The 12,994-nt window shown below is 37.8% G+C and overlaps 1 protein-coding gene across 1 annotated transcript in view; it reads right to left on the bottom strand.

The window, feature by feature from the left end:
* Nucleotides 1-1,276: 1,276 nt before the first annotated feature.
* The window catches only part of INO80C (INO80 complex subunit C), a 28,980-nt gene continuing 17,262 nt past the window's right edge, over nt 1,277-12,994 (bottom strand). Inside the window, exons 2-5 of the mRNA XM_027741750.2 lie at nt 11,187-11,297; nt 8,478-8,589; nt 6,731-6,798; nt 1,277-2,057 (exon numbers count right to left, since the gene is read on the bottom strand). Coding sequence (XP_027597551.1) covers nt 1,926-2,057; nt 6,731-6,798; nt 8,478-8,589; nt 11,187-11,297 — 423 coding nt within the window. The 3' untranslated portion in view covers nt 1,277-1,925. The remainder of the gene's footprint in view (nt 2,058-6,730; nt 6,799-8,477; nt 8,590-11,186; nt 11,298-12,994) is intronic.

The following is a 12,994-nucleotide window of genomic DNA, read 5'->3' as shown; positions in this document are numbered from 1 at the left end:
TATAAACACATCTTCAGAATGTAAAGTAAGTTAAACACATCCATTATAAAACTCGGATGCAAAGAGAATGTGGCTTGGATGCTTACAGGCATGCAGAGAGATATCCTGTCTTATTCTTTTTTGTACTGTGATACAGTTGTAGCCTAATCTGATATCTAGGGCTTTGAAGGATCTATTGTAAGCACGTCAAAGACTTAGAATTTGTTTTTGGCAATATTAGATCACAAAAACTGAGGAATGAGTCCCACCAACTTTCATTAAACAGTGTATGCCATTATTGCTTTTCCTGGTTTGGAGTTGAAATTAAACTAGCATAATAACACTTTGCATATTTATTCTTTCAATGAGAAAAAAATAATCTTAATTGTCATGTCTATAGAAATGTGCATTTAAAGTGCAGCTTAGAAACTAACTAGTCACTGCTGTGTGCTGCTTGGGCAGTCAAAGAGAAGAATGTGCCTTGCACAAGATCCTGATGTCCATGATGGAGCTTCAGTGTGACAGAAGTGCTGTCCTGTGACCAGCACCTTATCTCCTCAGTGACCTGGGAAGTCCAGAACTAACAAGCTATGGTACAAGACTTCCACTTGGCAGTTTTATACATGGGAAGAGAGCATTTCCACAGCAAGGAGTAACTTGCCTAGCAGCCCTTCAGGCTAACACCCACTGGTTCCGAGAGATAAGGGAGGGAAGTGCCACAACTAAAGGGCAATCCACGGAGTATGGCGGTGAAGGCTGCGTGACTGGGGGCTAGAAGCAGTTGAGCCTGAACTTGGAGTCCAGATCAAAACCCTACATGAGCCTAAGGCTGGGACAAAGATTCAGAAGTCAGAAGATATCAAATCAGCAGCTTGTCATAAGAAAGAGGACAGAAAGAAAGAATGGGCAGAAAACCCTCTGCCCCCTTGGCCCCTAGACTTTGTTTCAGGAAGTCATGGTCATTCTGACACTTGTCAGCCATCACCCCAGCAAGAGTCCAAACTGTCCTTCAGTCTCTTTCCTCAAAAACGTGACAATGTTCACTTGCTCTCAGTTATTCTTTCAGTGTCTCATGGTGCCAACTTCAGTGCTCTCATGTAGAAGGTCTTGCCTTTCTGAAGACCATCTGGGTAGCAGAACACTCCCAATGGACAGTGGAACTCCTGCTCTTTAGCATCTTTTTTTAAAAGTCTGGGAAATAAGTACTTTTTTCATACTAATTAGTACTAATACTGTTCCAACTAGGAAAGGTAGAATAGTGAGGTTGAGAAATGAAGCACTCAAAAACTGCAAAGTGTCACGATTAAGAGTTACCCAGCGATTTGATTTAATCCCGTTATGTGTATTCATTAGAGTACTTTACAAACAAGTATGAGTCCAACTTTATTTATGCTGGCAGTGCTTCAATGGAAATATTTGTGTGAAGCTGTTCATTTCCACAGTGCTCAGTACCATAAACAGTCATCACAACAGCAGTACTTGCCAGGTATTTTAGCTTCATTTTACAGATGGGACAAACTTATTTATAGCCAAGTGGCAAGCGCAGCTGGTAAGGGGTTTAGATGTTTGGGTATCTTGGTGCCTTTTCCTTGATTCAGATGAGGATTCCTTCTGAGCCAGGGCAGTACATAAAATACACAGGGTGGAGATGAAATCCTGTCTCTACAGAAATTAATATAAATGAGACATTATGGTGCAAATACATATCCTTAAGGTCTAAGTTATTCTGTTCACCAAACCAAATTGCTAACAAATTGGCAAACTAACAAATATCAGCATTTATGAAAATTAAATCCATATGTTCTTCAAATGCATGTATCATCAACTACTTCCAGATGTAAAAATCCATGGATAGTTTTAAAGAACCTCAGTTCCACAGTCAGTTTCCATCATGACGCTCAAAATTAGCACTGTTCACAAGCGATGTACGACAATATTTAGTCTCTTCAGGAAACAATACTTGTTGCTTTCCTTAGAGCTAGGTATCCTGTAACCACATCTGAAGGGAGCATCCGAATATAAGCAAATTCTTCGATAGTACTGAACCTTAGCTTGCTCTGGGGATCTGTGTAATTTGCCTGAAAAACAAACAATGGTAGAGACACTATTCAAATAAAATTTCAAATCATAATAGTAAAAAAGTGTCTTAATTACAAGACCACAAAATAGTGAGTTTCTGTTCCCAGTAACAGCACTGCTGTTCTACCACGTGACCAAAAGTTTGTCTCTTTTTCTTTCTCCTTATGTCAGAACTTATGAAACGTTAACAGACCCCTATAAAATCACATTAGAAATGCATTAAACATAACAGAGGGCCGAAATAAGTTACATACAAAACACAGCGCAAAAGAAATTCCTCAGTTCTAAACTCACCCTAGCAACTCTGTGCCTTGTGCAGTCTCTCGCAAGGCAGCTCTCCAAGCAGTCAGGCTGCTGCCAATAAATTACCCACAAAGAGGCTGAATTATGGGCGCTCTCATAGCTTTGGACTGCTTTTCTCTTGCTGCATACAACTTAGCTTTTAATTTACTTTAAAGTGGTTGTTAAAGCTAGGGAGTCTCAGCTTATGGTTCTGTGCCTGAACCGATAAGAAATTTGAACTCAGCACTGTGTTTTGCTACAGATGCCTGCTTTTAGGATAACAGTCTGGCCAGCTCACCCTGGGCTATGCTTGTATCCCCAGCTATATTTGGACCCTGGATGCCTGGGAGTGGTGCCAGTTTCCTTCTATCCTCTCCCCTTCCTTGTTGCTACAGAAACCTGGAGCTCGGATGAGCTCAGGGGTAGGCCAGGAGGCTGTGCTGGGAGAAGGCAGGCTTCAGGGTATTGCCTCCCCACCTTCAGTCTCCAGGACAATCATTGCCTGTTCAGCAATGGATTACCAAGCATCTCCCAAAACTTTGAAAGTGTTTTCCATACCGCTCTTTAACACGAGATGGTGGCAGGCTGCAAGGCACAGGCAGTTGAGATCCCCTAAGACATTGCTACTAAAAATAGAAAAGGTCAGGAAGAGCTGGAGTATTCTCCCCCTCCATACTGTCATAGTGCAGAGGCCTCTACCATTTTTATGTTGGGAAGCACCTGTTGACTATGGTAACAACCCAGTTAATCGTTTGGTGTGATATGACTCAGAAAATTTAGTGTTATTTGCAGCTTGTTTCTTTACAAAGAAATGCCACCAGGTTAATTAAATGTAGTCAGCTAACAGTCAAGTCATCAATTAATTTTCAAACATAGAACATTAGGAATAAATTTATCAGTGGTGGTAACTTCATGGTTACAGCAGGTCTAAATTTATTTTTATTTCAAACTTTACCTCTGGCCTCATGTAAGAAAAGGCTAACCATTTAGACAGCTTTTCAAATGTGCATGATTCAGTAATAAACTAGTCAAGCAATATCTGCGATTTGTATTATGCACCAATCTAGGTTAAAAATACTATGGCAATTCTCCACCATTCTGATACTTTGTATTGGGGCACTGTTTGCAGACACTAATGTATGATAACTCATTTATGCCATGACTTCAGTCTGAAAACAAACTTTACCAATACTTCAGCAATAATTAAATAGATTAGAAGAGTAAAGCAAGATGATTTTGCAAAGAAAAAACTCTGTCATGTTTAAAAAACTAAGTCAAAGGCCAGAGAGACATACTCTTAAAACACAATAAACTAGTTATCTCAATCTGTTTCTATAGTAACAGGGCTCATCCATTTTCAGAAAAGGAAGAGAAATATAAACATTTGAAGTTTTGGTGGTTTTTTTTTAATCTTCTTTACAATAAATTACTCTGTTTTGCATGTTAAAATATCTAAATACATATCTTGCAAGTTTGGAAATAATAGGTTTATTTTCCAGTGTCAATATAGTAAATAATAGCTTTTGAATTCTAAGCTGCCTTACAAAAATATATAGGCTGTTCTGCTGAGAACATTGGTAAATTTAATTCCATTTGTGTTACACACAGAGACAGAAGAGGATCAGCAGAATTTAATTGTGGCATTTAATACAAGTGCAAGTATACTGATTGAGAGTGTTTTAATATATTTCTCTTTTTGTACCTGCTTGACCATTTAATTCTTCCCTAAATGGGTAATGCTAAGGAATTTGTTTTCTCTTTTTTTTCCCCACGGGGAATCCAGCATTTCCATAGAAAATATATTCTTACACAAATGCTTTTAGATTTTACACGGAAGATACAGGGGCATTTTTCTAATACTAGATTTCTAAAATATTCTATTGTCCTACATATCTTTCCACTAGGAAATGATCTTGAAAGTGTATTTAGCGCTTCTTATGAAACATTTCTAGACTAGCAATTTAAAGGACACACTGTCTCGGTTATTTTAATAAAAAAGATTTTTTTAAACACAGTAATTTTATCATAGTCTGGAGAACCTTGCAGGCCAGGTAAAATAGGAAACTTGACTCACAATGCAATTAGAGGATGGAAAATTAAGGAAAAAAAAAGTGGAAATAGAGGAGAAGAAAACAAAAGAAGCACTGAATGGATTTGTATAGAGAGTATTTATACTGAGCTAGAATACTTAGAGCACATAAATCACTGATGGAAAGCGGGAGATGGTAAAGAAAGCTGGGGAACTGAGAGAATGATTTATTTCCTATGACTAAACTGACCCTTAACCGGTAGGGATGTGGTCTCCACTCACATTTACATCCTGCATCATCACCTTGCTATAGGTGCGACTGACTAGTTTTGAAATGCATCAAAGGTCAGCGCTGGAAAGTATTATATCTCCTTGGAGATGGGCCAGTGAAAGGAACTTATGCTTCTATGCCTTCTGCCCCACAGCTTAGCAGCAAACAGCAGAGATGTTGCAACAACTTACTAACAGCTGGTGTGAGCGCTACTAACACTTGCAAAGCAGCTCTAAGGGGAGAGGATAGAGAAAAGATGAGCACCACTAAGTGATCCAGGATAGAATTTTTGCTATGTTGGTGAAATCTGCTCATTATTATTTCATATGCCCACCTATCCCCTATTCCTCTATCCACTGCATCTTTATATAGAGCAGGGGTACTTATGCAAAGTGCTTTATTCAACTGATCCCTGCTCCTTCTCTGAAAACAAGCTGCTATTATATCAAAGCAATACTGCTACAAGTACAAGAATGTAAGTCTGACTGGCTGGAGGGAATTATTTTCCCTCAGTTTGTGAGCAGTCTCTTCCATTTGCTGTCTGCCTGTTCATCTGTGAGGGAAATGTTGCTTTCCCATTCCCTCTTGAACACTAAGGGTTACCATCCTCTATCTGAGCAACCCACTCCATTTCCAAATCACATTAGGAGGCACAGGCTGCAAACATGCCACCTCCTAGGTGCCTTATTTAAATGTGTTAGTTATAAAATTAAAAAGTCAAAGAAAACACATGCTAGAATGTGCAGGATTACAGTTGGTGCTATAGCTGTTCTTTGATGCCTTACACTGTGTATGTACTATAAGGCAGTCCTTAATTAAGGGCTCACTCATTTTGTTTCCTACTGAGGACTTTCGCCTAATTCAGTGTACAGAATGCAAATGGTATGTTAACCTGCATCTACATAACAAATTTGTACCTTTAAAGACATCTCTTGTGAGGTGATATCAAGCCTGTGAAGGCGGGCCAGTGCCCTATGGATGAAAAACAGATTAAACCGGGAAAAGGGGCCCCAGAAATTCTGTCTAAGATTCTTTGGTATTATAAAGTCTTCATTACTGTAGTTAGCTAGTGTAACCATTACTTAAGCAAAATACAACATTCACATTCATTTCAATTGCAATAAATACACAGGTTTCTGCAAAATAAATCACCGGGAGCTGATGGTGAAAACTGAAAAGATATGCTGTTACTAACAACTGTTTTAAGTAAAATTATTCATGTCACATAGGAACAGTTTCAGCAGCAGATACAAATTTTTCGCTGGGCAGAATTCAATGACTTACTCCTGTTTTGTGCCAACAGAATCTTTGGGGAATTCAGGCACCAAATCGTAACTACTGAGACTTTTTGGAGCATGTGCAAACTGTATCTAAGTCAAACGTGAGGGTGGGGTTTTTTCCCCTTTTTCTTTTTTCTTTAACAAAAATATGTAAAAGAGGCCATATGTGACACATAGGATATACATCTGCCAAACTCCAAGTTCCAGCTCTGAAGCATGAGGGTATTTGAAATTCTCAAAAGTCTACGCCAAGTGTCTGTTTCTGGCTGATTTGTTTGAGGGAAAGTTTGAGAGCAATAACAAAGATTTTTTTTAACCTGGGCCAATCAATATAATTTTGCCTAATCTCATTATTGAAAATTGCTGAGCCATCTTTTTAAACTTCCTCTACAAGATACAATGAAACAGATCGGCCTCATGCAAACATTCAGCATGGAAAGTTTCAGTCAGTGTGGTTAGAGCTTGGCAAAGCTAGCAGTCATGAAGACTGTGGACTACCAGCTTTCAGTGCAACGATCTAGAGAATTAGAAATGGTGGGGACCAATGTAGATTCTACAGCTGAGGAAATGGTGTCATAGGAGCGACCTGGCAGGACAAGCTATTTAATCTGTCCTGACATTTATTAACAACCTAAGGATTCTGTGAGGTAGTGATAGTAGCTGGGGTTTGGCCCTAAATCACTGGATAACTATTAAGACCAAGGCTGAATAGGAACCTCAGCATGTACATCTTTTACAAAACAATGCACCAGCACTACTTCATTGTGGAAAGTGAGATGCCAATTTTGGAGGGAAAGATAAAATACTTACCGGAAGTCCTGAAATGTCAGAATATTTCTTGGCAGGCTTAAAGGAAGGAGGAGCATCAATATTAAAATCTAGAGACAAACAAAGGGATAAACTCAGTGTTTTATGTATATTTTAATACATAAACCTAATTTCTGAGATCTCTATTAATTAGCAAGACCAAGGCAAAGAAATATGAAACCTCTGAAAACATTTAGCCTGTAATCACTGTAAATCACAGCCTGATCCTGCTCATCTCTCTAATAGAGTTCAGCAAGCAGAACTTCCCTCCCCAAAAGGAAAAATGCAAGACCTATTCAAATTGTGTTGATTTTTTCCAAGTCTTAACGAATTCCCCTACAGTCAGTCACATGCAAAGCATAGCCTTTATCATATTCATGTTATATGTTAAGATCATGAAACATTGCTCAAGATCGAAGCTCTGAAATACTGTAATCCACAAAAGGAAAGTAATCTTTTAAATCAGTTAAATCTTTAAGCATGTACCACTTTAAGCCCAGTCAGTGACCTAGAAAATTGTCTGAATGTTTAAATTAAGTGGTGGAAATTGCTGGTTTTTGGTGCCCTTTAGACGGCAACTGTCATTCATAAACATTTTTCAAGATACAGTTGGTATGTTTAAGCAGTTAAATCCCCAATTTTGGATGTTTACAAAAATATCTTGTACCTGACTCATTTCTTTGTTCTTTTATGATCTCATTTGCAACTTATTCAGATGCTATGATCAATTCAAATGCTCCCTTCACATCAGATTTTTAACATATCATCTCATAATTCAAAAGACCCTAATGCCACAGACAGCTAGTTTTAAATATGAAAGTGAATTTCTCCTTCCTCCTTTTTAAAAAAATCCTGTAAATTTATGGTTGCAAACAGAGCATAGTAGAAATAGCAACATCAGCAGATTGTCAGTTACAATAGCCAGGAACACACAGTAGTCTGCATTTTTCTTTAACAGTTGTGTCTAAAACACTTCAAAAAATGGCAAGCTATTTTTGGATAAAGTACCGCGTCTGACAAAAAGTATATGCATATGCTCAATTCTGAAATGCCTCCACTTGCTTAAGTAAAATCTGAGGATCCCATTCTGCCTCCAGCTAAGTTCAATAGTATCCTACTTTACAAGTAGACTTGAAGTAAATCTAGATTAAGACCACTGCTGTAACTCTGCTCCTGTGGATGTACACCAGCTAGGACTGCTAATCAGGACTGATAATAATGTAGTTTCAGCTGTGCTGTACTAAAGAGGGGATGTAGGATTTAAATCTCCCAAGAATCTAGGATAAGGGGCTAGGTAGGAAGCTTGGGCTAAGGTCTAAGCTTCTGCAGGTATGTGGCTTAGCAGAATCAATTTGAAAATAGTTCAAATATAGCTAATCGAATAGCAGCCACCCACCAGAAGACCTCTGGGCTGTATGCAGAGGAAGGGCAGGCTCCTAATCAGTGAAGAGGTGACAAAAACCTGATGGGAATAAGGGTTTCTGACCTGGTTTGGATAAATATATTTCCTTTATTAAACTCTCTCTCCAAATGTATTTGAACTTTGTCGTGATACTCTAAATTATTTGCTTTCCCCTGATTTCCGCTTGGGGCTCACCATTGTGATTGGACTAGTCTTAAATATAGTACTGACCCCTGTTCAAGCAGGATATGGCATGCACTGATGAAATAATTTAGATTTGTTTTAAAGAAAGTTATTTGTGAGGATTCTATTATTTATAAATACATGCGAAGCGTCTAAGCAGCTTACAGCTAGGATCATTTAGTTGCCATGGCAATGCCCTTTCAGAAGCAAGAATTTGTTTTAGGTTCTTCCAAGTTCTGTTCTTCTTGCCAGCTGCTGCTCCACCAATGCCGGAGTGCTAGAATTAAAAATATGGTGTTTAGAGAAAAAAATAAACAAAGAATACTAATAACACTTCTATTTCATAGTCTTTCTGATACGTCTCATCTTGTCATGAACCATTTGTTATCCTCACTTATTTCATCAGTAGGATAATATACTGTACACTTTAATCTTGGCTGCAAGAAAAACAAAGCTTTTTGGACTGTGTCAAAGCTTCTATGTTTTTGATTAAATGAGGGAAATTAAAATCTGCTCTTCACATGGAAATAGAAAATCAATGTGGTTAGGTTTAGCCAGAGATTACAGGATTCTGTACGTACTCCCTTCGTATTAGAACTTATTACTATGAAGCTGTGTCTGAAATTGTGATTACACAGCTAAATTTCCTCTCTCCTTTTTATGGCATATTACAGGTGAAACTCTAGCTCTTTTATAAATTATCCATGACTGCAGCAAACACAACTGATCTTGCAAAATGTAATAAATACTATGAGAAACTTTCTGGAAATTTTATTTTTCTTTCAAAGGAAAAAAGACAGGATAATAGAAAAAGAATAATAAATAGAATGTTGGCTGCCAAGACAATTTTGCATTTTGAAAGGTACATTAATGGAAGGCTTGTCACAGGTACTATAATGGTATTTTCAGTTATCAAATGTGATTGCTAAAGACTAATTTATTTATGTCCCTCCAGAGACAGAAGCTGCGCAACACACTGTAATACTTCTAAATGATCAAAGGACACAGATTTATAGCTCTATGTCAGAAAAGAAAATGTTCTTACAATTGGGGAGTTGTTATTTCTGTTAATAATTACTACCTGCCACATGAGTCTCACAGAAACTCAGCAAAGTTCCACAAACAGTCTTCTGCTGTGAATGGTTTCTAAATAAACCTGTTAAATTGATGAGAATCATAGGAGGAAAGATTCAATGAGAAAGCTTTTTTTGTAGACATAAGATATATTAAGATAAGATATATGACCTGAGCTACTTCTGCACTAGTGAAGTTCAGAGAAAGCTGGAGCTAGGACAGGTGGAGCTACTGCTCTATAGCAGATATTGCTCTATACAACTGTCAGAAAGTCTTCTTCCCCTTCCCCATTGCCAAGGGATGTAAATTCCACTCAGAAAGTTTAGGAAAAGGTAATTTCTTCCTTATTCTATGCTCTTAAGTATATCCTCTGCTGTGAGGTAATGGTTCAAACTTTGGCATATGTATGAGAGATAGACACTATTTGATTTATTTTCTTCCTTTTAATGCAAATTAGGTGAAAGGATGCAAAAAGTCATCCAAATTGTTACTACTAGGTCATACCAATGAAATACTAGCTAAAACTCAATGCATTTCTTCTCAAATTAGTAATTGTATTGGAGAGGACAATTTCAGATTCTTTATTATAACTGCCTATTATTTCTACAGCAGTTGCCAAAGGCCCTGTACATTCATTATTATGTTAAGCATGCAGACATTAGTATTGCCCCTTTGGAAATAGTGACATTCTCTAAGAACTGAAGGATCAGTGCAAGGCCTCTTGGTTATTTAAATCCTATATGGAAGCTACATGGAATGCCTCTGGGCACAGAAGGAGCTTTTCCAATAAGCCTCATTTCTCAAAGATGCTGGTGCTTGCTGGAGGATTAGTGAGTAAACTATACAGTCGTTTGAATGCCCCACTCATGACAGAAGTAGTCTGCAAAGCAGATATAGAGTGACTTGCATGTCAGAGGTAAATTTTATACCCCCTGCCAAACCTGTACTTAGTCAGCTGTGCGATGCCCAATTACCCAGGGTTTATGCTGTGAGATATTGTATCTTATTCATACAGAATGAAATCTGTGATAAAATCCTTCTTTCTAAGTACTGGCTTAGGACCAGCAGTCTGAGAAGTTTGCTTGTCTAGAAAGCATTTGTACAGTGTGCCAATGAGTTAGCTGGCTTTGGCACAGCAAGATAAAAAGATATTAAAAACAAACTAGCAGTGACAGCATTACTAGCTGTAATCTTCCTTCACCTTCTCCCCCAGTTTAAACCTCAGAGTGTTTAGGAGCCTGCATTTCATCAGCTGTCAGCATTTACATGACTGAATGCCGGCAGGCCAGTCTTCTGGCATTTGCTTCTAAATCTAGCAATGACGGGAAGAAGACACTACAAGTCTGTTAAGAGTTTCAGGGACCAGAAGAGGAGCAAATGCCATTCACCACTGACTCTCTGGCTGATTTCTAGTTCAATTGCTTTGCAGCCTGCCTTGGCTGGGAACTGGAACATGGGATTCCTACCTTTCACAGCGGTGTTAATTGCTCCTCTCTAACTTTGGTAGTTTGTGAGACACCACATCATAAAACTTCCACACTTACCTGGATCTAGCAGGTTTTCTGACTCCATTCCAGAATTTAATATAGCTGTTCTGTCTCTGGACCAGTGCCATTTTCACGTTATAATATAGTCTTTGGACCATAGAATTGAGGTAAATTTCTTAAAAACTGTCAACCTTTTATTTGGCTGTTAAGCTGATTTTGTTAATATTTACATTAGGAATACAGTTACTGGAATCTTAGTTAATGTTTTATGGGAAAAGTTTAGAATTTCAAATTGTTAAAATAATATACTTACGATGAAGTTTGGATCTTTGAATGGTAAGGGCTTGACGGTAGTTTCCACTGATCCTGTGCTGGAGTCTGTGTTCAGAAATTTATTTTCATTCATGGCCTCTCCCCCTGCACCCTGCAGAAAAAATACAATCTTACTGCTTGTTACTCTGAGCAAGTTTAACTGGAGATGGAGCCGTCTGCTGTATTACCTACCTGTTGCCTTTTTAGCCTTCCTATGTCTTTTGAATCTTTAAAGATGTTGCAGGCCAAGAGTGGGGAAGCATGAAACAGAGCATTTATCAAGCAATTTACAACTGACACATAAAGGGGAGGAAGGGGATAGAGTGGCCAAAGCCCACTGAGTAAAAAACGCATTCAGTTTACTTCAGTATTAATGAAAGCCATCTCTATATAAAGTGCAAGATGGCATGTGCAACCCGAAACAGCAGAAATGTACACTGGATCTATTTCAGAATGTTCTGTATAAAGTATTAATAGGAATATATAAAATTTATAAAAAGTTTTTTCTCAAGATTCTAGAGAAAAATTGATCAATCATTTTATACTTCATCCTTGGCTTCAACTGTGCCTGAGTGAGGACTGAGAGAAAAAGTATATTATTACATATTATTTTTATATACAAGCCTCACAAAATCTACCTGTGTGCTATAGGGTTTTCCAGGCTTCTTTTATGGTTTATTTATTTAGCAGGAAGAGCAGTTGGAGAAGGTGTGTGTGTGACTGGAAAGCTAAAAAAGTTGTGCGGTGTTCTAACCAATTTCTGATAGTTCTGCACGGCTGAGTTTGAGTTTTTCTTTTATTTTGTCAGTGACCTGTAAGTCTCCGCACTACTAGAACTAGCCCATGCTACATACATACATGTTTCTTTCGAAATCCTCATCTATAGGGAAGCCAATGAGAATTTTGTCTCTGAGTTTGGCATTTTAGTCAATAGGATATCATATTTTGATTTTTTTTTCACTTGGAGAACAAAAAGCTTGGCTAAAAGCTAAGTCAAAATTTACTGAATGGGTGGTTAAAATGCTCCTTTATGTTACCTTCAGACAGATAATACTTAAAACAAAAAATATTTTCCTGTAAAAACCTGTGTTCAAAACCTTTTGTGTTGGTACAATACTCATTTAAGTAGGAGAAAAAAGGATCATTATTATTGTGATTTATGGGAGTACTTCTAGACACTGAGACTATATAGCAAAGGCCATGATTCATCATGTCCTTCTCCAAGTGATTACAAGGGAAGTGTTTTTACTCTTAACTACATGCATAAGTAATTACAGGATTAGGAACTAGGCAAGTTGAACTCTTCTTTGGGAAAATACTTCAATGATTCTGCAGTGCCTGTTTTTAACACAGCAAAGAAAGATCTTAAACATTGAAAGTATCGTATAAAACAAATGTTTCTAGTGCCTTATTCAAATAAAATATATTAATAGAAATAATCTATTTTCAAAACAATAGTCAGTCCTCTGTAAGTAGGGGGATACTGCCATAATAATATCAGTGGAAGCAAACTGAAGTCTGTACCTTAAACTTGATTCTTCCCTTAAGAGAACAGACAACATTAAAAGGCAGTCAGTGACTGTCAGAGAAACAGAAGAAACGCAGATGGATATTTAGAAACACATACATTATGTGGCAGTGAGCAGAGAAAATACCTTAATAACTCCTGAATAAAGTGGCTTTATACAATGAGTTTCTAGGTTTCAAAGTATATTCTTGCACATGCATGCTTCCAGCACTTCAGATTTCAGCAGCAAACGTTAGTCAGTCTTAAGAAAGACAAGGCCTGAGATACAAGATACTTCGGAT

This window comes from Pipra filicauda, unplaced genomic scaffold (assembly GCF_003945595.2).
Source record: "Pipra filicauda isolate LSUMZ 115617 unplaced genomic scaffold, ASM394559v2 scaffold331_size1881853_pilon, whole genome shotgun sequence".
Lineage (NCBI taxonomy): Eukaryota > Metazoa > Chordata > Aves > Passeriformes > Pipridae > Pipra > Pipra filicauda.
Note: the sequence above shows the minus strand (reverse complement) of the source record. Positions and strands in the feature narration are given on the sequence as shown.